Genomic DNA, 22,505 nt, shown 5'->3' on the forward strand with positions numbered 1-22,505 from the left:
TTGGCCCTAAAAGTGAAAGTGAAATAGCGGCACCGTTTTTACAGAAAGCTACAAGTGTAAAGTACCTTGGATGCCATTCGTGGTTTTCAGCAGCCTTCTAAGAAAGGATAAAAAGTCCGAGCAAACCAAGTTACACTGTATTACACTTGAAGACGCAACAATGCCTTTTCACCTCAGTGCTCTGGTGTGTTGTGGTGCACAACACAGTGGAGTTCCCCATTCTTTTCATGGTAAAATCACAAGGTAATGAGTTGACTATACATACAAAAAGTAGAAACATATATTTACTAATTTGATGGGCACATGAATTGTTAGTTGAAAAGCTGTGTTTCCCAACCAGGGGTACGGGGACCATTGCTCCATGAGCACCAACCAGCAAACTGATGGTGCTCATGGAAAGAGGCGGTACAATCCATGTCCTTAGTGCAACAGTATTTTCTATATTTGCAAATGAGTGCCTGGGCCTTATCGTTCATGCCTCTCTATGTTTATTGGGCTGGTAAATTTGTAGCGATTGCTTTTGTCTATTGTAGCTATTTAGAAAAATGTCCATGGCTTCCAATTTAAGCTTGTGGTTCGGTATGGGGCTGCTTGTTTTGCAAACAGCTTTTTGTTTGTGACAGTTTTAAATGTTGGTCAGTGGAAACAAGCCAACAGTGGCTTGCTGTGATGTTGTTCACATAATGGACCACTAAACTTCTAGTGTCTATACTAGTACCAGTTGCAGGACAATCATTTTGGTAGAGCAAACAGAGTAAGATAACACGAGTTATAAAGTTATAAAACATATATTGCATTTATCTATCCTTCATTAGTATACCAAATGCAATACTTTGGCATAGTGCAGTAATTGTCTTACTTAGGCACATTCTTGTTAACCATCAGCCCAAAACTTCTTGATATTACTGCATTGAGAAAATGCTCCATGGATTCAATTTAATAAAACTTACATACCTTGAAATCGGTATCCAATTGTTGAAAAAATGTTTTTGTCCAGTTGAGACAATATCTTTTAACTGTTTAATTCAATTGTTAATACAGATCTTAGAAATAAAATATTATGCCCAGTAGGCCTACCATATAACTAGTTATCACTCTTGTATATATTTTTAGAAGTCTAGGGGAATTTTGTCATAGAAATTGGAATGGGAATTTTACTTCTGAATCAATCATAAGACTGAAAATTATGGACGTAACATCGTTATAAGCTGCGGGAAACCCTTATAGGAAACAGGGACAAGCTCCGAAAATGTACTTGGTGTAGATCCATGGGTGTAATGAACTTTAAAACGTTTGAGCGGGAGGAGAATAAAGGCTGAGCTTCATAAACCGTGTGAAGACAATAGTGCCCTCTTGTGGTTAAACAAACTGAATTCACAATCGCAGCCAAAATATTGCAGCCGATGTGTCTGTGCAAATTATGGCCCTACAAGTGGTACAAAAGCAAGTACAACTTTTTTTTGTTTTGTTTCCATATCAAAACTGAGAACACAGTGAACCAAACATTTTTATTGAGTGAAATCAATCCAGACCGATGACTTTCAAAGGACACAAACATATTCACACTAGTTGTTACAGGTTTGCATATTCCTACAGTATCATGTCATGTGATAACCCTGCACCAAGAGCTTTGGCAACTTCCCATGTGAACTCAAAATTAGAACATAAAAGTAAAATTAGCCATGGAGCACAATAGAATCAAATGACTTTAGTGTCTGGCAGATGTTAAATAAGCCTCAAATAAATGTCATAGAAGCATCATCATAGGTTAGCGTTATCATTTCTTATTATTGTATATTTAATTTCTCATGCCTTATCCATTCTAATATGTATAGACAATCCACATAGACCATTTCAACTTAAACCAGGAACTTAAAATAAATCCTTATTTTGTATATTAAGTTAGTTAAATTCAAGTATACATCATTTCAGCCATGTGTGACATTTTCTTGGGGATGTACAGATAATACTCCAGGTAACCTGAAAGGTCCTCTATTGTAATATCATCTACATAGGCTCTTGCCTGTTCTGAACACGAGCGAACAGAGCCTGATGACAGAGATCCCGGTGATATGTTACTGTTGGTGCTGACAGTTCTCGGAGTGTCCCCTGGTCCCGGCGTTGCTTTTTCACATTCAGAAATTACATTTCGCAGACCGGTGAAAGAATACACCTCCACATTGTTCCAACTTGTAGGATTAGGCTGGCAACAACACTGGGGCTCAGGCAGGCTGGTGTCCTCTTTGCCTTCTGCAGTATCCAAACTACTTTCGTGGCTGCAAGAGCATGGAGCTGGTGATGTGCGGGTGCTGTTGAGCTCTGATAATGCTCTGAAGTCAGCGACTTCAGTGTGGAGCGGAAGAACTCCCCCCTCTGCTCCATCACAGGCACTTTTCTCTTTTCTGCCCTCCTCACTCGGCTGCACTTCTCCAGTGGTTCTAACAGCAGGCATAGTTCCTGTTAAGGAGGAAACCGTAGCTCCGAGTGGTGTGCCATACGCATCTGATGTTCCGAATACCAATGCAGTAATGTGGCTTTGTGCACAAGAAGACAATGGATCTTTATGGGCTGCAGTGGACAGAGCTTTTCTTTCCACTGTGGGACAGGGTTCAGATGGCTCCAGAGGGACCAGACGCTGGTGTTTCAGACAACCACAGGGAGGTGACAGTGCAGATGCTGTAGCAGTGCTACAATATGTGAACTTGGGAGGTTGAAGAATGGGGGACTTTGATCGACGGCGCCGCTGGGTTCTAGAAGCTGCTCTAGATGTTTTTCTTGTAGATCTACAGATATAGAAACGATGAGGGTTATCATTGGAAGTAATGCAAAAAAATAATGCAGCACTATTCACAAACAATACAAATCATTTAAAGTAAAAATGACTGTAACTTACCCATGCCAGTTGTCTTTTTGGCAGACAACTTTAGGCTTAGCGCCATTAGAGTCATGACAGGCACGTGAAGATGATCTCGGAGTCACAGCCTCTGAAGCACTCACTCCTCCTGATAAACTGAACAAACAAAGTAATTTGTACATATTACTCTCATTCTACCTTAAAAACAACATAATCCTTTAAAAAACTGTCAGCTGAGTTTGGTTGCAATGGTTTTCATGTAAAACAGGCTATCTTCAGCCTATGTCTTGATAAGAAATAAAAGGAGCTGCAAGGACAAAACCTCAAATCCAACGCCCTCTCAGCTGCTTTAAGTGAGAGAGAAATAAAGTGGTGGACTGCACCATCAGTTGATTTGTAAACTAGTAAAATACTACTACCTTGCTTTCCATTAACAAACAAACGGAGCCTTGCGTCATACCTCTCAGCATCAACTCTCAGCTTCTTGAAAGCTGTTTGCAGAGTTTCTTCTTCACATTCCTTTCCTCCTGCCTCCATGGTGGGAGGAGGCTGCTCTGACCAGCCACCCAGCTGAAGCACACAAATGCAAGTTTAGAAAATAATGGAACAATGCACACTTCCTAATAAGAGACGACAGTCTGTTTAATTTCACATTTTGGTTGAAAATGAAGTTTCTGATTTTTCCTGTTCAAACTGAATTGTTTGGCCCAAACTCGGTTGTAGCTCTCCCTCCTGTATCCCTCCTGTACATTCGCAGTGTTGATGCAAATTAATCACATGCACGTTTCACACGTAGAGCTTTGAGTAGTGGACAAGTGGCGCAGGTGGGGGACCACCCCCCCAAAAATAAATTGCGCTAATTTAGAGATTCTACTTCCATCGCTGAATAAAAATATAGGTGATGACAAAACAAGGTCTGTTTTTGCTGGATTTACAACATACTCTGTGGTGGCAAAAAACAAAATTAGCTCTACAATAACAAAAAGTCAGGTATGCCAACTTCATGGCACACGATGAATGACGCGGATGAATGTCAAATAACCTATTTTGATCGATGAAGTGAGTGGGAAACCGAGACATGTTCATCACGTTACCTTTACTTTAGCGCGTGATGTTCTGAGTATGCCTTTCTTTCTTGATTTATTCTCAAATAAAACAGGAATTGATGTTTGAGTTACTAATGTGTTATGTGTCACATATCACACTTCATCGTGGATAACAGGTAGGCGAGAGTGAGAAACAAAAAAGGCGATCTTGGTTGTAAGCAGTTGGTTTCATAAGCACTCCGTGTAGGCTAGCGCTAACAAGCTAGTTAGCTTTAGCTAACTTAGCTCTATCAAAAAACAAATTAAGTTTGTTAATCTACAGCGCTCTCATTTCAAAACACAGTTTCCAGTACTTACGGCTCCCGATGTCCTGGACGCGATCAAGAAGTATAGTATTATGCTCAGAGCATAAAGTGTTGATCTCTCCCTAAAGGCCTTTGGATGTCCACAAACCAGCGAGGCTAGCGACAAATAAGGTAAGGAGTGGGTAGCCTTCACTAGCTTCCAAGAACTAGCCCCTTACGCTTGTCTTCAGAAATGACTCGTATTAATAAGTATCAAAATCAAGAAAATACCAAAGGGTGTTTCAAGTAATGTAAGTAAGATAAAATTAGACGACGCGAGACTGACCCTCAAGCGATTTCTTCGGCCTTGTTTACAGTCGAACCATTTGTTTTGCAGTGACTCTGCAACAACCACAACTCTACACGCTGACGTCAACTGCTGCAAGGGAGCACGTGACCCGGGTGAGTTACACGCAGGTTACAATATAATTCTTTGGGTTACACGAGTCCGTATTCTTCAATGGTTATATTCCCATAACTCCATATAATATGATATGAATTGATTTGGTGATGTATAAATATGCAAATATATAAATACAAATAACCACCGAGGATAATACATAACGTATAAAACACTTATTTCCAATGTGGTATCTGTAGTCAAATCATTCTGCCTATGTGGCCGGTTGTCATTCATACTTCTATGTTAAATCTATGTTCATACCACATATCCAGGCCAACATTGTAAATAAGAAATTGTTGTTCAGGTCAATTATATGTTTTGCCTGATGAAATAAAGGGAATAATATGATTAATCATACATAGGCTGTGACGAGACTTTAGACCAGGGGTGGGCCGATGATTTTTTAATAGGGGCTACATGAGTAACTTGAATTGAGTTATTAGGCTGCACCAACAATAACTTGAACTTAATTCTGCTAAACGTTTCCCTATTGCAAACTGTCGCCTCTAGAAAAAGACCAGAAGAGGGCATACATCAGGCTCGGTGGCCTCTCCAAATCGGCCCTGGAGCATGCCCCCGTGGCTCATAGAATAGACAAAATCTATGTTTTACCAAAATCCAACCTGATGTACAACACTAGCAAACTTGAAAGTGGGTGAATGACTAAAGCTGTGTAAAGATTGAACATAACCGAAGCACAACAAGATAAGATAAGATAAGATGGTACTTTATTGATCTCACGGATGGAGAAATTGCATTCGATGAGAGAGCATCCGGCAGCAGCACCCATTCAGTGCGCACCACTCTTTTTTTTTCTTTGGTGAAAGATCGTTGTGTCGCAGCCGCCATCTTCACTGTTTTGGTCACAGGAGGAGCACTGGTTGATGGGAAATCCGTAGACGATGACCACGGCGGTGGAGCTCTTGCGCTTGGCCACGATGTTCTTGGCCACACAGGTGTAGTTGGCCGTGTGGGACAGACGCGCCTGCTTGATGATCAGGTTGTGGTCCACGGTGATGTAGAAGTTCCTGTCCTCGGCCGGGTCCATGATCTCGTTGTCCTTCAGCCACTCCACCCGCATGACCTTGGAGGATGGAGAAACTGTAGCTGCCCTCTGTCTCCTCTGATCATCTGAAACGGTGCACCGCCTCCTGGGCTTGTCCCCGTCTCAGAGCGTGGTGTCCTGCACTGGTCAGCTCCACCTCGTCCTTCCTCTTCCTCCTGCACAGCTCCCTCCACAGTCTATCACCATCTCCTCGTTGGTCCCTTTTGTTGTTTCCTGTAGCTCCTCTTGTGACGCCTCCTCCGTGCTGCAGGTGTGGGGGCTCTTGGTGCCTCTTCACTGTTCAGTGTCTCAGAAGAAGATGTTTCCCAGAGGCCATTTGTAAAAGCATGGTTTACATATTTTATTAAATCATTAAACAATTAATTCATGATGACATTCAAGAGCCAAAAGTCAACAATATGGCAACTGTTCTCTCAGTGGCCTAAGATAAGATAAGATAAGATAAGATGGAGAAATTCACTTCAGGGTGTAGAACCTCCAGAGTTACAACAATATACAACGCTACAAGGCTATATAGTGTGTGGGATGAGTTCGACATAGATTGTTGTGTCTATGGTGAGAGATAGAGCAGGATGATTGAATGACAGACTTCCTTACTTCGCTAGAGTAGGGACCCTGCACACCCATCGCACAGTCTCTTCAAGGTAATAATGCCTTCAGGGAGGAGACTGCGGAATCTACGGGCCAGTTCTAGCTGACTGAAGAACAGCTTCATACACAAGGCCGGGAAACTGAACTCCCTGCCCTCCGTCCCACCCATCTTCCCTCACTCCCCGCTCCACAATCAATGATGAGAGAAATATAATTCAAATCATTCACATGGTTGTCAAATAAAAGATTTGAATTTAAATTTGAATTTTTAGAATCTACATTTGGAATAGACATCTCCACGGTAACTAGGGTGATCTTGTTTCTATGGCTCCTGCATGTCAGCATTCCACAGTGTTAGCTAGCTAAGGAATTGTCAAACAGCCATTTTGGTGTTTGCAGTGAAAAAGTCATCAAAAGTCCTCACAAGTCCTTGTCAAAAATGTCCTTTTACACTTGGATTAGCGGTTTTGCAACGCGTATGTATCATGCTACAACATGCAAATGTGCTGTAAATTTTGAAAGTTTGGCTCCGAATGGTTTACTGTTAGGTTGAAAGTAGTTGTTTTAACATGCCGTTTGGATTTTATTGCGAGTAAAACAGGAATATACGAGCACGGGTATCGCACAAAATGCTGTACCCTGTGTACAAACACTTTTACCAATGTTTGATGTGATTTTAAGCAGCAAACAGGCTTTCTGATGGCTCCTTTTTACTCTAGGTCGTGGGTAAACGGTCAGATTTCCCTGTATATTAGCTTAAAATCACACTAGTTTTGTTTGAAAGGCACAAAATGTCAAGAATGTTATTAAATTTGCCCACTTAGCTTGTACAAAAGCGGTTTAGACGTTCTGAAGCATTGTACAATATAATACAATCCCCAAAGTAAATATCACCTTTGACTAATGATTGTATTTTTATGTTTGTCTTTTTCCAGAGGTGCGTAGAAGCATTCGTCTACAGAAGATGGGCTATTACAGCGGTGCGGACTTTGACGAGTCCGAGCTACAGCTGAGGAGTCATTGTCTGCAACGGCCTGTCATCAACTACAGAGAGACACCTTATAGGTAAGCTTCCAGTTTGGGCATGTTTTATATTCACAAATTAGCTTGTGCGACACTGAACACGGCCACAACATGATGCCATTTGCATAAACAAATACGTACGAGACCTTTAAAATCAGTTAGTTATGATAATCCTAATTTTGTTCCTTGCTTTGTTTCTGACAAGGGACTAAAAACATCTGAACTCCCAATGTCACAGTTTGAAAATGCCGAATTGAAATTCAAAGGAGCATGTTTGGTCCCTTGTCCATTCGAGACAGAGTGTGAGTTTTACCTTCACTTAATACGACTGTTTCTTTCCATTTTGTTGCAGGCCACAGCGTCGTCACAAAGAGCAACCTTTGCAGCTGGAGCTAGAAGCAACAAGGATAGATCGCGGGACTTCACCTCACGTGTCAACGTTCCAAAGAGACCAAGCGACGTCTCCTCATGTGCCAACGTTTCAGAGAGACCAAGCGACGTCTCCTCATGTGTCAACGTTTCAGAGAGACCAAGCGACGTCTCCTCATGTGTCAACGTTTCAGAGAGACCAAGCGACATCTCCTCATGTGTCAACGTTTCAGAGAGACCAAGCGACATCTCCTCATGTGTCAACGTTTCAGAGAGACCAAGCGACGTCTCCTCATGTGTCAACGTTTCAGAGAGACCAAGCGACGTCTCCTCACGTGTCAACGTTTCAGAGAGACCAAGCGACGTCTCCTCATGTGTCAACGTTTCAGAGAGACCAAGCGACGTCTCCTCATGTGTCAACGTTTCAGAGCGACCAAGCGACGTCTCCTCATGTGTCAACGTTTCAGAGAGACCAAGCGACGTCTCCTCATGTCCGAAACTACCATCCAGTCGAGCGTAAGTGTCTGAAGGACAAGGGAACGCAAACCTATTGGCCTGAAGAAACAAGGTCAACCTGGAGCGGGATGTTCCTACGAGTGCTTGCAGCTCTCCTATGGATTCTGGTCGTTTTCTACAGTAAGTATTTTTTCTCACTTAAGGAAAGGCACTGCAGGTGAATTGGGGAGCAAATTAAACGTGCTTGTTACTTAGTTAATAGCTAATAGTTAATAGCAGAAACAAATGTAAAAAAAAAAAATGTGGCTCAAAATTCAATAAGTAATAATTATCAGGCAGGATCAATCAGGAATTAGATAGTGAAATATCCTTCAGAGCAAACCCTCAAAATATTGTCGTCAAAATATTATGTTGAAGAATTGTCTGTAGGAGCTACTAATGTGGATTGCAATCGCAATTATTAAACATTTTATTGTGAAGATCAGGACATTTATTTTATTTCCAGGTCAAAGTTTATATGTTAGAAATAAAAAAGAAAAAAGTCAGTTTTGTTGCAGTCTCTCCCCTTAACTAAAATCGACATAGTTGTTTAGCTACTTGAGGCACGACTGTAACCATTGTCTCTTTTTCTCTTAGTGCTGCACCAGGCAGGAGTCCACAGGATCTTTGATGGAGACCAGAAGATCTTAAATGAGGACAAAAATATCTTAAATGAAGACAAGATCTTAAATGGAGACCGGACGTGGCTAAAAGAAGACCAGAAGAACCTAAATGACGACCAGAAGAACTTAAATGAGGACCAGATGATCTTAAATGAGGACCAGAAGATCTTGAATGTGGACCAGCAGATCTTAAATGAGGACAAGAAGATCTTAAATGAGGACCAAAAGATCTTAAATGAGGACAAAAAGATCTTAAATGAGGACCAAAAGATCTTAAATGACGACAAGAAGATCTTAAATGAGGACAAGAAGGCGTGGGAGCACAGCAGCAACACTAACGGGAAGTTCTTTTTTGTCGGCAAGAAAGGCAGCGTCTACTTTAACCTCCCTCAGCCTAAGGTCATAACTGATCTGACGTTGGCACACATCACAAAAGTGAAGGCAGCGAATGGAGCGTTCGCAACCGCGCCCCGGGATTTCTCTCTTTACGTAAGTAGCACCTGTTCTATGTCATTGGTTCAACACACTTTAGGGTAGCATTTTTCATTATAGAAACTCACAACACTATATTCTTAATGACACAAACGCAAAACAGTATTTGAAGTAATTCGAAGATTTGATCCAAACGTTTGCTGACAGTTAGCAAGCCGGCTACTCTGGCAACTTCAGCATTCGTTGAGCCTGCTCAATGTATGTTTCCTATAGCAGTTAGCCATCAAAAATGGCAAATTATGAAAAATTCTGAAGTTTTTCACCTGTTGTCAACCATCATCCACATTAAGGTGAGGTCAAAGCCAAATTAGAAATCACTAATGAATGTATAGAGATTTTGGTTTAAATACATGTTAGTGTCTAAAAGTTGCTACTGAGCTGATGCTAAATCATATTCAGTTAAGTTTGTGCTTTTTGTGGTGTCGGAAATACATCCAGTGGCCACTAAACATCATCTTATAAAATGTTGACGATGCCAGCTCAGATAGCAAACGACGTTCTGTTAATTTAATGGGAATATTTTAATATCTGGTAGAAATGCTGTATAGGTGGATGTTAAGCAGTTCTCTGTCCCGTACAGTGAACTAATCGCAGCTTTGTTTCTGTTTTCCAGGGAATGAAAGCTGATAAGGAGCAACTTCTTGGACGCTTTACGTACAACGAAAGGGGCACGGTGCACCAGACGTTCACTATCCCCGGCCAGGAGGCTTTCGGGCGCCTGCGGCTGGCAATGGAGTCTAACTGGGGCGACACAGCGTCCACCTGCTTCCACGTCTGGCTTCAGGACGCCTGAGGCCCGTCTGGACTTCCGTATCCTTTTTGCAAACACACACACCCCCACACATACTGACTCGACAATCTTCCACCCCTCATCCAGGAAAGCCCCTCAGGTTCTGGTGCTGTGCAGACCAGAAGGCGAGAAGGTATTTCCCGGCAGAGTCAAGGCTCATTCATACTTCACAAGACGCAACAACTTTGTTCTTGCACCCTGAGCTGCAAGAACAAATTGATGCCACTTTTGCCTTGTAGCCTTGGAAACTTTTTGTAACTGACAACAGTTCTCTGGCGACTAGGCAAAAGTGAAGTGAATCTTGTGGAGTATGAATAAGCATTTAGACACGCGCAAAGCCCTCAACCGTCGTTAGCAATAATAGCGACAGAGGAGGGAAAATGGCGCCGTGGTTTAGCGCTTTCTCCTGGGGCATACTTACTTTTTCGGATCAGTGCATCTTCGGAACTTAAAGAGCTTTCTGGATTGGAGGTGGAAATCTTGACACTTTAAGTAGCTCCTACACCGCAAAAAGCATAATGGGTGGAGTCAGGTTTAACCTCTTAACCCCTGCCTCAACCGAGCACATTTTCTCCACTTCAGCTTTACCCAAATCTAAAAGCTTCTCGGCTGGAGAGCAACAATGTAATACCTCATTTGAAAGCTCTACAAAAGTGATTGTAACTTTTTTGCCACATCGTCACTGTGTTTTTGTCACATTTTTGATTTTTTTTTATTGTGTTTTCGTCTCATTTTTGTCACCTTATTGTTGTGGTTTTGTTACGTTTTTGGTTGCTTTTCCGGCATGTTTCTGTTGCTCTTTTTTGTTGCTTTTTTTGTTCTTTTTTGTTGCTTTTTTTTGTTCTTTTTTGTTGCTTGTTTTTTTTTTTTTTTTTTTGCTTTTTCATTGCTTTTTTGTTGCTTTTACGGCGTGTTTTTGGCATGCTTTTGTCCTCGTTTTTGTCGCTATTCTGATGCTTTGTTAAAGCTTTTAGATTTAGGTAAAGCCAAACTGGGGAAAATGTGGTCCGTTCAGGTGGGGGTAAGGGGGTAACCCCTGCCTCAAACGAGCACATTTTCTCCACTTCAGCTTTACCCAAATCTTAAAGCTTCTCGGCTGGAGAGCAACAATGTAACACCTCATTTGAAAGCTCTACAAAAGTGATTGTAACTTTTTTTCCACATCGTCACTGTGTTTTTGTCACATTTTTGATTTTTTTTTGTCGTGTTTTCGTCTCGTTTTTGTCACCTTATTGTTGTGGTTTTGTTACGTTTTTTGTTGCTTTTCCGGCATGTTTCTGTTGCTCTTTTTTGTTGCTTTTTTTGTTCTTTTTTGTTGCTTTTTTTGTTCTTTTTTGTTGCTTTTTTTTGTTTTTTGTTGCTTTTTCATTGCTTTTTTGTTGCTTTTACGGCGTGTTTTTGGCATGCTTTTGTCCTCGTTTTTGTCGCTATTCTGATGCTTTGTTAAAGCTTTTAGATTTAGGTAAAGCCAAACTGGGGAAAATGTGGTCCGTTCAGGTGGGGGTAAGGGGTTACATTTATGGTGTTAGTTTGTTTTTATATTAGTTCCAAAGACTGAATTGTATATTGAAAAATCCCTTTGAAAAAAAAAATTAAGATACTGTTAAAATTTTTGGATTGTGTAGGTGCTACTAATGTGAAGATATTGCTGCAAAAAAAATATTTTTTTGCCTTGTAGCCTTGGAAACTTTTCGTAACTGAAAACAGTTCTATGGCGACAAGGCAAAAGTGACTTAATTTTGTTCTTACAGCTCAGTTCTCGCATCTTGTGGAGTATGAATAAGCATTTAGATACGTGCAAAGCCCTCATCCGTCGTTAGCGATAATAGCGACTGAGGAGGGAAAATGGCACCGTTCAGTGCATCTTTGGAACTTAAAGAGCTTTCTGGATTGGAGGTGGAAGATTATTGTCTCAAACATAAACTAGTTCAGACAGCAAAGAGGCTGTGATGTGTTTTAAGGCAGATGCTGTAGAAAGATGAAATCTTGACACTTTAAGTAGCTCCTACACCGCAAAAAGCATAATGGGTGGAGTCAGGTTTAACCTCTTAACCCCTGCCTCAAACGAGCACATTTTCTCCACTTCAGCTTTACCCAAATCTAAAAGCTTCTCGACTGGAGAGCAACAATTTAACACCTCATTTGAAAGCTCTACAAAAGTGATTCTAATTTTTTTGTCACCGTGTTTTTGTCACATTTTTGAAGTGTTTTTGTCGTGTTTTCGTCACGTTTTTGTCACCTTATTGTTGTGGTTTTGTTACGTTTTTTGTTGCTTTTCTGGCATGCTTCTGTTGCTCTTTTCTGTTGCTCTTTTTGCTCTTTTTGTTGCTTTTTCATTGCTTTTTTGTTGCTTTTACGGTGTGTTTTTGGCATGCTTTTATCATTGTTTTCGTCGCTATTCTGATGCTTTCTTTAAGCTTTTAGATTTGGGTAAAGCCAAACTGGGGAAAATGTGCTCGGTTCAGGTGGGGGTAAGGGGTTACATTTATGGTGTTAGTTTGTTTTTATATTAGTTACAAAGACTGAATTGTATATTGAAAAATCCCTCTGAAAAAAAATAAAAATACTGCTAAAAATTGTGATTGTGTAGGTGCTACTAATGTGAAGATTTTGCTGCAAGAAAAATACATTTTGAGAAAATGCCCTTTAAGGACAATTTCCCAAATAAATCTATTGCGAAACATTGAATCAGTGCAATAATGAAACATGTTATTGTGAATATTAGGTGTTTTATTTTGTTTCCAGGTGAAAGTTTAAATGTCGAGTCTTGCCTTAAAACCAAAAATGTCATGAAAGCTTTGAATGAACTCATGTTAAACCCTTGTGTGTGTGGGAAATGTGTCCCACATCCCGTTGTTTTCTGTTCCCAGAGAAAGAATCGCTTTCTGAACCGGACACATCGCGCCGTCTTCCTGGACCTGGATCTGTGGCGGTTTGCTTCTTTGACGAGAGGCTCTTTCGGAGTCGGTCTTTGGGCGACACGGTGGTTAGAACTCACACCTCATAGCAAGAAGGTCCTGGACCTTTCTGTGTGGAGTGTGCATGTTCTCCCCGTGTCTGTGAAGGTGATCCTCCGGGTACTCCGATTTCCCCTACCACTAAAAACATGTACAATAGGCCAGGATGAATGTGAGTGTGTTTGTGAGTGCCCATGGGGGATGACGGATGGAAACTCGCCAAGGCTACAATCCGGTGTGGCTTGTTTACATGGATGAGGCGTCAGGTGCTGGGGAACCAGAGCACCTCGATGTAAAATGGGCTACTGGAACAAGGCGGAAATGGGAGAGATGCGAGAACAGGGCTCTGATGGAATGCTACTACTCCAGTAACCCTAGTCAGAGGGGCTACATGCAGAGGATGTGGGAGAAATGGTTACTTCGAAACCCACAGTCCAAACTCACGGCGAAACAACTAGTAGCTCAGTGTTCCAACATCCACAAACGGCAACTGCTATCACAACTTGAGATTGACGAGGTACAACACCAATGCTCCGGCAACGGGGAGCCAGGACACCAGGTCAGAGGGGAGTTAACACCAGCCCCCACAATGGAGATTGGGAACGAACCCCCAATAAGCGCAATCACGCTGAACGAGGCAGCGACTGACCTGAAAACTAAGATCATGGCAAAAATGTCCAGCAGGCAACCCCGAAGCCAATTACAGAGGCTAAGAGAAGTACTGTCAGAAAGTCTCCTAGAAGATGTGAATGCAGCTCTGAGAGCAATTCCTACATCAACCATCACTGAAACCAATGAGCTGATATACTCCACAGCAGCAGTGATCCTAGAGACACTTGGCTATCGTAAGAGCAACCATGAGATGAAATACCCACCATGGAAAAGAAGGCTGGAGGATAACATCAAGGCAGCACGGAGGGAAGTGAGTGAATTGACAGAGGCCTTGAAAGGTGCAATGAAAAAGCAAGTACCCAAAAGGTACAGCCAGATACCCATACCTGAAGCATTGGAAACTGCCAAACAAAGGCTCCAAGCCTTGGCCAGCCGCCTAAAGAGATACACGAGAGACAACGAAGCCAGACGAGTAAATCGTCTGTTCGCAACTCAACCAGCGAAAGTGTACGCTCAGTGGCAGGGTAACAATAACAGAGCAGACCCACCAAGGCTGGAAACTGAACAGTACTGGAAAGGCATATGGGAGAAGGAGGCAGCACACAACAGTGATGCACAGTGGCTGGTGGCTCTGAGAGAGGACCACAGCAACCTCCCTAAACAGAATCCAGTTACCATCACAGTGGCAGACGTCCAAGAAAGAGCCTCAGGTATGAAAAATTGGACAGCACCAGGCCCTGACATGATACACGCCTACTGGCTTAAGAAACTCACGGCTCTCCATGAGCGCTTGGCAGCACAAATGAACCAGCTGCTGAGGGATGGGAATCACCCTGAATGGTTAACCGAAGGGCGCACAATCCTGATCCTGAAGGATCCCTCAAAGGGTACAGTCCCATCCAACTATCGGCCAATAACCTGCCTCTCCACAACGTGGAAGCTCATGTCCGGCACCATAGCGGCTAAGATAAGTAAGCACATGGATCAATACATGAGCACAGCTCAGAAGGGAATCGGTAAAGATACCAGAGGTGCCAAACACCAGCTCCTGGTAGACAGAACAGTCGCTCGAGACTGCAGAACCCGACACACTAACCTGAGCACTGCCTGGATTGATTACCAGAAAGCCTACGACTCAATGCCACATACTTGGATCATTGAATGCCTGGAGCTCTACAACATCAACAGGACTCTAAGAGCCTTCATTGCAAACTCGATGAGGTTGTGGAAAACCACCCTTGAAGCCAATGGCAAGTCACTTGCACAAGTCTCCATCAAATGTGGCATATTCCAAGGAGACGCCCTGTCCCCACTGCTGTTCTGCATAGGTCTGAACCCCCTCAGCCAGATAATCAACAAGACTGGCTATGGATACCGACTCAGGAACGGGGCCACCATCAGTCACCTCCTCTACATGGATGACATCAAGCTGTATGCTAAGAATGAGCGAGACATCGACTCACTGATCCATACCACCCGGATATACAGTGCAGACATTGGGATGTCATTCGGACTAGAGAAGTGTGGTCGGATGGTGACTAAGAGAGGGAAGGTAGTCCACACAGAAGGGGTCTCACTCCCAGAAGGAACAATAGCAGACATTGAGGACAGTTACAAGTACCTCGGAATCCCACAAGCAAATGGCAACCTCGAAGAGGTGACAAGGAAAGCGGCTACGGCCAAATACCTCCAACGAGTAAGGCAGGTCCTAAGAAGCAGCTCAATGGCAAGAACAAGTCCCGGGCAATAAACAGCTACGCCCTGCCAGTAATCAGATACCCTGCAGGATTAATAAGCTGGCCAAAGGATGAGATACAGACCACAGATGTTAAGACGCGAAAGCTCCTAACCATGCACGGAGGGTTCCACCCCAAATCCAGCACCCTGAGACTGTACGCTAGCCGTAAGGAAGGAGGCCGAGGACTAGTGAGTGTGAGAGCCACTATCCAGGATGAAACATCCAAGATCCATAAGTACATCAAGGACAAGGCTTCGACAGATGACATGCTCAGTGAATGTTTCAGACAATGGGGAACAGAAGATGAGGTGCTGGAGGTCCCGTCATGGGAGGACAAGCCCCTACACGGCATGTACCACCGAAACATAACTGAAGTGGCGGATATACAGAAATCCTTCCAATGGCTAGACAGAGCAGGACTAAAGGACAGCACAGAGGCACTCATCATGGCTGCACAGGAGCAGGCCTTGAGCACCAGAGCAATAGAGGCCCAGATCTACCACACCAGACAAGACCCCAGGTGTAGACTGTGCAAAGAGGCCAATGAGACAATCCAGCACATAACTGCAGGGTGTAAGATGCTGGCAGGGAAAGCTTACATGGAGCGCCATAACCAAGTGGCTGGTATAGTGTACAGGAACATCTGTGCAGAATATGGGCTGGAAACCCCAAGGTCAAAGTGGGAAACACCTCCAAAGGTGGTCAAGAATGACCGAGCCAAGATCCTGTGGGACTTCCAGATACAGACGGACAAAATGGTAATGGCGAACCAACCGGACATTGTGGTGGTGGACAAAGAGCAGAGGAAAGCCATTGTGGTCGACATAGCAATACCAAGCGACTTCTACATCAGGAAAAAGGAACACGAGAAACTAGAGAAATACCAGGGGCTCAGAGAAGAGCTGGAGAAAACCTGGAGGGTGAAGGCATCAGTGGTGCCCGTGGTCGTTGGGGTACTCGGGGCAGTGACCCCCAAACTGGAGGAGTGGCTCCAGCAGATCCCAGGAAATACATCAGACATCTCGGTCCAGAAAAGTGCAGTTCTAGGAACAGCAAAGATACTGCGCAGAACCCTCAAGCTCCCTGGCCTCTGGTAGAGGACCCGAGCAGGAGGAAAAAGAGACCGCCCGCGGAGGGTGAGGAAGAGTTTTTTTATATATATATATATATAACTAAGTGTATTTGTCTAAAAGTACACTATAAGATACTAAATTGTAGTGTATTTTCTATAAACTGTAATAAAATTTAAAAAAATAATGATATTTGATTCCAAGTACATTTTTCTGTAAATACACTAAAAGATACTTATTTAAAGGGACTATGCGTAGTGTAAAAATGTTAAAATTTCACTCCTCCCCGTTTACCATAAAGACCACAGCCGTGGGGGAATTCATGGCGGATTTACAGACTCCCCCTCCCCAGCTCTGACGAAGCATGTTCCTAAAAAGGACATACGGGCGGGATTTTCACCGTAGATTCGGCCCTTGTGTGACGTGTAGCTCGCGCTGCTCCAATGCTAACAGTCCGACCGAGATTTCAAAAATGTATATTACGAAAACCAGACTGGTTTCATATATTGTGATTAACCCAGCGTTATCTCAGGAGGAATATCTAGCCTAGTCTAGTGTTGAAAAAATTGAAACCAGGCGTTAAAGTTGTTTTTAAGGTGTCTAAACTCCAATGCTTTTCAATGGGGGCCTAGTGGCGATATGGAGGTACTACAGCAATGGCCGTAGTGAGTATAAAAATGACTAACTTGCATCTAGCCCCTTTAATAGTATATTTTTATTAAGTGTTTTTAAGTACAAATTAATTACAGTTGAAATGTAAGTATATTTTAGTTAGTATGCAAAGTTCATTTTTAATGTACTAAAAATTTGTACATACAAGTGTACTTACAACATACTTTTGAAAAATTTAAATATCTTTAAAGTGCATTTAGTTGTACTTTTTCACACATTCATGCAAGATTGTTGATGTGTCTGACTTAAGGAGTAACTTATGGTCAAAATGTATTGAACCACCAACAGATGTGCTCACTATAATTCATTCATTCACCACACTCCGTGATAATAGCCTGTCCACAAGCCATAGCCATAGCTCTAATCTTCAACACAGCCTGCAACCACCATCAATTACTCACAGTTTTGCCTAAGGGACTGTTCCATTTTTAGTTTAGTTTATTTGAGCAGTTTATATTTGATTTATCTCATTTACAAAGTTCACATTACACAGTTAAGGACTCTAAAAAGGAGTAGGCTGAAGCAAGAAAGCTCATGAGCAGCTACCCTAAATTAAATGTAATAAACATTTGTAGCCTATTTCACAGTTTGTGGACTAAGAATATTCTCACACTGAAGTTTGAGTCAAACTACCATAGGAGTTTTTCTCACAAATTTCCTAAAGAAAGCTGGGTTATTCTTTTAATCAAAAGTTTAAATATGACTTTGTGAATTTTGTTTTTGCAAAAATTGTGTCAAGAATCACTCAGTTATACAATCTGGCAACAAAAATTGTAGGGTGTTCATTGTCTCCCTTGGTAAAAGGTTATAGGAAGGGCCAAAACAAAAAGCAAACATAAGAAACGTTTGCATCATGTAAAATAGTGTAATGAGTCCCCCAACAATATAAATTCACTCATAACATTTTTCATGACTAATTTCTTATATCGTGGATAGCAATTAGCAAAACATTTTTATTATGACTAAACACATGCACATTAAGTTCATTTTACTCTTTTTATATATTTTTTGTCCATGGACCACTTTGGGAATGGCTTGCCTGTTTTATTTTAAACAAACACATGTCCAACTTATAAAATATGCCTACGTATCCAAAAAAACAAACAAACAAACAAAAAAACATAAAAATCGGTTTCAGAGAGACCAAAAAGTAGGCTTTATGGTCTGTACCTAAAATTACAGACCACATGAAAACAGAGCGGTGCTGGCCCAATCATACTGCGCCAACTGGACCTTGTTCCCTAAATGTTCTGTGACTGTCCAATCGCAAAGGACAGCGTAGAAAACTACAGGAAGAGATAAATCTCTGAACCAATCAGGTGAAAGAGTGGTGTGACGTAGCACCGGAAGACTCGTGGAATCAGGAACGCTGACGATCGTGCTCACTTTACCGGCGTCCCTCATGAGTGCGAATCTAATGTTCAGCCAGCTCTTTCTTTATTTGTAATTCAAACTGGAAGTATCCAATATTTAGGACCGACATGTTGTGTTTAGGAGGGTTGTCGGTGGCCCTCGCCTTGGCTCTCGTTCCTGGTAACTCTGAAGCGGTGAAGGAGGGAGAGTGTGAAGGTAAGCTTGACTGTTAGCTGCAGTTAGCAGCACTTAATGTAGTGTCTCTTTAGTTGAAATGAAAAATAAATAACCTATTGCGGTTGTTTGTGAAATCTCTCTAAACATTGCACATTTGAACACATTTATGAATTTCATGACATGCAATTTTTCTGTAGGATTTAAACCATGCTTGTTCTCATTGTTTATCAATGCAAAGGAATACAACGCTTCTTCGGCTTTTTGTATATTTTAGTATTTTAATTTTTTTTAGATCTTTGCAGATTGTTGCAACATTTATCTAGTTACGGGCTTAACCTTTCTCAAGCTACTGTAGCCTATATAGCCTGTATCTATTTCAAGATGTCATACATGACAGGCTATTTAAGACGCTTGTGTACCAAAGGCAAAATGCTCAAAATAGCAAATCCAAAATCAGAATGGGTCTTTTGCAGACACGTGATTACGTTGAAGGCGGCCATCAGGACACCTGTCAATCACACACTGATTGGTGATTGATACAACTGTGGTTGTGTCCCACATGCATAGGTCCTTAGATCCATACCCCAGGTATGGCCCCGCCCGGTCAGCCGTATGTGACATTATGTGGCATTAACTGATAGTAAATTTGTCTCAGTTATACCCATTATGCAACAATACATTTGGTCCATTTTTAAAACATTTTGCAAGATTGTATGATTATATTGCAAGATTATATATATTTCAAGATTGCTTGGTCCTCTGTCTAATTATCTTTATTTTTCAGTGTGTGTGAGTTTTCTAGGTAAATTCTATGAGTCATTGAAGGAGAATGATGTGAAGTTCAATAGTGCTGATATTGAGAAGGCCCTCATAAAATCCTGCAAAGATGCCAAAGGCAAAGACAACCGTTTTGTAAGTAAACTGAACAATGATTTTCTGTGATATTGACAAAATTAAAACCCGAATCTCTAAAGTTTGCCACGCCAATTACTGTATCAATGTATTTTTTAGATTTAAAATAACAATCGTGTTTTCTGGAGAGAAACCAGCAACCTTCTTCCACAGTAAAGTAACAGATGAAGCATGTATGCTTCTGGGAATCTATGGCTTATTATAGATATTATAACTACTAACTACACTTCTGCTCATGTTCTATTTCGATATTGATTAAAAATGTGTGACACCGGCTACATATTTAAGGCTGCAGGCGATATGTAAAAAAATGATGATAGATGATATAATGGTTTGTACTCTGTGTGTAACAGTAACCTGTTTTGTGACTAGTTTCACCAATCTTCCCGAGACCAGCCCTTAAGTGTTCATAACTACTGATATACAAATTGTGCACACAGAGTATCTGTTATAGAATAAAATGAAATTGCTATTTATCATACTGGGTCATGCTGCACAGTCGTACTATCTCTGTCGTAGCCTTGGCTGTGGTGCTTGGGTGCCTTCCCTCAGCCACTGAATGTTTTGCTTATGTATCAGTATGACACTCGACAGAGGGTATTTATCTCTCTTCGGTGGAAAGATAGGCAGACTTGCATGGTAGGATGACCGCAATGTCTCGAGTTCATATCTCCGGGTCAAGACATCCAGACTCCTGCCCATTTTTCATCTATCCTCCCGGACACCATTGTTATTTCTCTAACAGTATCATAATAATGTAGTCTGTCACTTGTGTTTCACTTTCGGTCACAATACTAATACAATCATGACAAAAAACAAATTAAACCCCCCCTTTAACCTAACGTAACCGTGTTCATACAAAATGCTTTAAAATCAATTTGTTTCCTGTGTTTAGTGTTATTACATTGGTGCAACAAGTGATGCAGCTACCAAGATAATCAACGAGGTGTCTAGACCACTCAGCTATCACGCCCCAGTGGAAAGGATTTGCGAGAAACTCAAGAAAAAAGACAGCCAGATCTGCGAACTGAAATATGGTAACTTGCTATAAGCCTTATCAAGACAAAATTGTTTTAGAAGATTGAAACATTATGTGTCATTATTTTTGGTATTTTAGACAAACAGTTGGATCTGAGTACCGTGGATTTGAAAAAGCTCAAAGTGAAAGATTTGAAGAAGATCCTTGAAGAATGGGGAGAGTCCTGTAAAGGCTGTGCAGAAAAGTCTGACTTTATTCGCAAAATCGAAGAGCTCATGCCCATGTATGCACCTGCAGCAGCCAAAGCACGGACAGAACTGTGATGGAAGCAAAAGTGCCACACACGTTTGGACTTGACTTGGATGTATTTACTAGTGATTCAAATATTCACAAGAAAAGAAAGGTAATATGTGTGTGATATATTTCATTGCTGTTAGTTTGTTTTTGCCATCTGTCAAACTATAGACAAGTTTTGAAATTTAGTTTTTTTTCTTTATTTAACCCAAATGATATACTCTTTCTATTTCTGATAGCAATATTTTGTTTTCTTTTTTTCTGTCACAACTGTCAATCTATCCTAAGATTTGGCAGCACACCTGTACACCAACAGGTGTATTTGGCAATACACCTGTATTACCTGCTGATACTGGTTTTAAGTCATGAACGTACCTAAAGGGACTATATTTGTCTTTATTGCTGATGGCTGATATGACAGCTCAAGTGAAAAAGTGCACTTTTTTTCTTTTCTTTTTTTACAAAAGCCACATGCCATCTTGCCTCACTTTCAGTTAAGGTTTTATTTAGTTTTCTTCTGTCCTACTTTGAGTTGAGGTTCTTTTTCTTTTTACTAAGGTTTTTGGGCTCCTTTGATTCACCAGGAGGGCTGCTGGGTTCATTTCTTTATGAATACCGGAAGTGAGCTTGTTTGCCCTCCATAAAAAAACATATGGAGGTGGTTAAAGAGGCCTGCTCTTTTTAATTTTGATGCAATGATTTAATTAGTTCAAACAGCAATTTTGTGGGAGAAATTAAAACAAACTTAAAAAGATAAAGATGTTTCTTTCTCTGTCCCTAAACTGTAATAAGCAAGAAAATTAAGTTAGTGGTAGAGGGCCTGTGGACCCTCATTTGTATATGACACAATTTGGAGTGAGCCTGAGTGTACCACAAAGGTTTGTGTACTTATTTTAATGCACACAGGGTGACTGTGGTTGGGGTGACTTGAAATCCCCATGTATCATGTTATAAATACGCTTGTTTCCCGCCCAGAACCCTTTTGTCAACAATCCTCAATTATTCAAAATAGATGAGAAAAAACATTTTCTATAATTGTATCTAATGTCAAAAGTACTAGCCTCACTGTTCCACCGACACATCTTGTAACTGTGTCACAGCATTTGCAAACCATTTGTTGTAAAGAATCTACAGGGCCTACAAGGTTTTTATATGATGCCAAGTCATGTGGTCATTTATTGTACTTTTTCATTAAAATATACAAAACTATACAAAATGTGATTTTGTTCATGTTAAACATACCTTATGTAAGCTACACACAGAACATAAATCCATGATTTAAGTATGTTATTAATTAAATGTACTTAAAGGCACACTACGTAACATTTTGGACCATACTGTTGCCATCGGTATAAAATATGCTCCTAATGACCAGCTCAACACAGAAAATGCCATTACTGCAGTGGGTAATCAAAGAATTGATTTAGATGAGAACCTAGCCTGTTTAAATCTGAAATTCTACTCACTTTAGGCAACATTTCCATGACAACGACCTGGAAATGTACCCACTCCGGACAGGGTACATTCATGTCTTAAGTGGTGAGCTGCTCACAGCAAAGGCACATGTTTATTTGTATATTTATGAGGTATATTTTCAAAATACCTCATAAAACAGAAAATGTCTGTCATAAATTAAATGGTTGTA

General features: G+C 41.3%; 3 protein-coding genes and 1 long non-coding RNA gene across 6 annotated transcripts; 3 read left to right on the forward strand and 1 right to left on the reverse strand.

The window, feature by feature from the left end:
- Positions 1–1,505: 1,505 nt before the first annotated feature.
- Positions 1,506–4,616, reverse strand: oser1 (oxidative stress responsive serine-rich 1). Of its 2 annotated transcripts, none has more exons than XM_079579154.1 (4): positions 4,531–4,616; positions 3,315–3,424; positions 2,894–3,010; positions 1,506–2,783 (listed from the first exon to the last, which is right to left on the reverse strand). In XM_079579154.1, the coding sequence occupies exons 2-4, from the start codon at positions 3,389–3,391 to the stop codon at positions 1,913–1,915; spliced, it is 1,065 nt and encodes a 354-aa protein (XP_079435280.1). In that variant the 5' UTR covers positions 3,392–3,424; positions 4,531–4,616; the 3' UTR covers positions 1,506–1,912. The 2 variants fall into 2 exon arrangements, with proteins under 2 accessions (XP_079435280.1, XP_079435279.1); XM_079579153.1 differs by having other exon boundaries at positions 4,258–4,586.
- On the forward strand, positions 4,580–7,816 carry LOC306979967. Of its 2 annotated transcripts, none has more exons than XR_013793978.1 (3): positions 4,580–4,661; positions 7,240–7,369; positions 7,680–7,816. It is a non-coding gene; the product is annotated as an uncharacterized lncRNA (long non-coding RNA). The 2 variants fall into 2 exon arrangements; XR_013793979.1 differs by having other exon boundaries at positions 4,580–4,646.
- Positions 7,817–8,955: 1,139 nt separating this feature from the next.
- LOC306979480 (sperm-associated antigen 4 protein-like) lies at positions 8,956–10,134 on the forward strand (the record flags this gene model as incomplete). The annotated part of the gene is made up of 2 exons (XM_079578433.1): positions 8,956–9,303; positions 9,920–10,134. The coding sequence occupies 2 exons, from the start codon at positions 8,956–8,958 to the stop codon at positions 10,097–10,099; spliced, it is 528 nt and encodes a 175-aa protein (XP_079434559.1). The 3' UTR covers positions 10,100–10,134.
- Positions 10,135–18,361: 8,227 nt separating this feature from the next.
- Positions 18,362–21,139, forward strand: manf (mesencephalic astrocyte-derived neurotrophic factor). Its single transcript, XM_079578981.1, has 4 exons — positions 18,362–18,714; positions 19,460–19,587; positions 20,483–20,624; positions 20,705–21,139. The coding sequence occupies exons 1-4, from the start codon at positions 18,627–18,629 to the stop codon at positions 20,887–20,889; spliced, it is 543 nt and encodes a 180-aa protein (XP_079435107.1). The 5' UTR covers positions 18,362–18,626; the 3' UTR covers positions 20,890–21,139.
- The last annotated feature ends 1,366 nt before the right edge of the window (positions 21,140–22,505 follow it).

The sequence above is a fragment of the Gobius niger genome, assembly GCF_951799975.1.
Source record: "Gobius niger genome assembly, chromosome: 20".
In the NCBI taxonomy this organism is placed as follows: Eukaryota; Metazoa; Chordata; class Actinopteri; order Gobiiformes; family Gobiidae; genus Gobius; species Gobius niger.

What these genes read in the sequence shown, in the direction of transcription:
- oser1 (XM_079579154.1), bottom strand. Translation starts at nt 3,391, where the DNA reads ATGGAGGCAGGAGGAAAGGAATGTGAAGAAGAAACTCTGCAAACAGCT. An exon ending in CTGAGAGTTGATGCTGAGAG is followed by an intron (nt 3,011 to 3,314) that starts GTATGACGCAAG and finishes TTGTTTGTTCAG; the next exon opens with TTTATCAGGAGGAGTGAGTG. An exon ending in CAAAAAGACAACTGGCATGG is followed by an intron (nt 2,784 to 2,893) that starts GTAAGTTACAGT and finishes CTATATCTGTAG; the next exon opens with ATCTACAAGAAAAACATCTA.
- manf (XM_079578981.1), top strand. Translation starts at nt 18,627, where the DNA reads ATGTTGTGTTTAGGAGGGTTGTCGGTGGCCCTCGCCTTGGCTCTCGTT. An exon ending in GAAGGAGGGAGAGTGTGAAG is followed by an intron (nt 18,715 to 19,459) that starts GTAAGCTTGACT and finishes TTTATTTTTCAG; the next exon opens with TGTGTGTGAGTTTTCTAGGT. An exon ending in GATCTGCGAACTGAAATATG is followed by an intron (nt 20,625 to 20,704) that starts GTAACTTGCTAT and finishes TTGGTATTTTAG; the next exon opens with ACAAACAGTTGGATCTGAGT.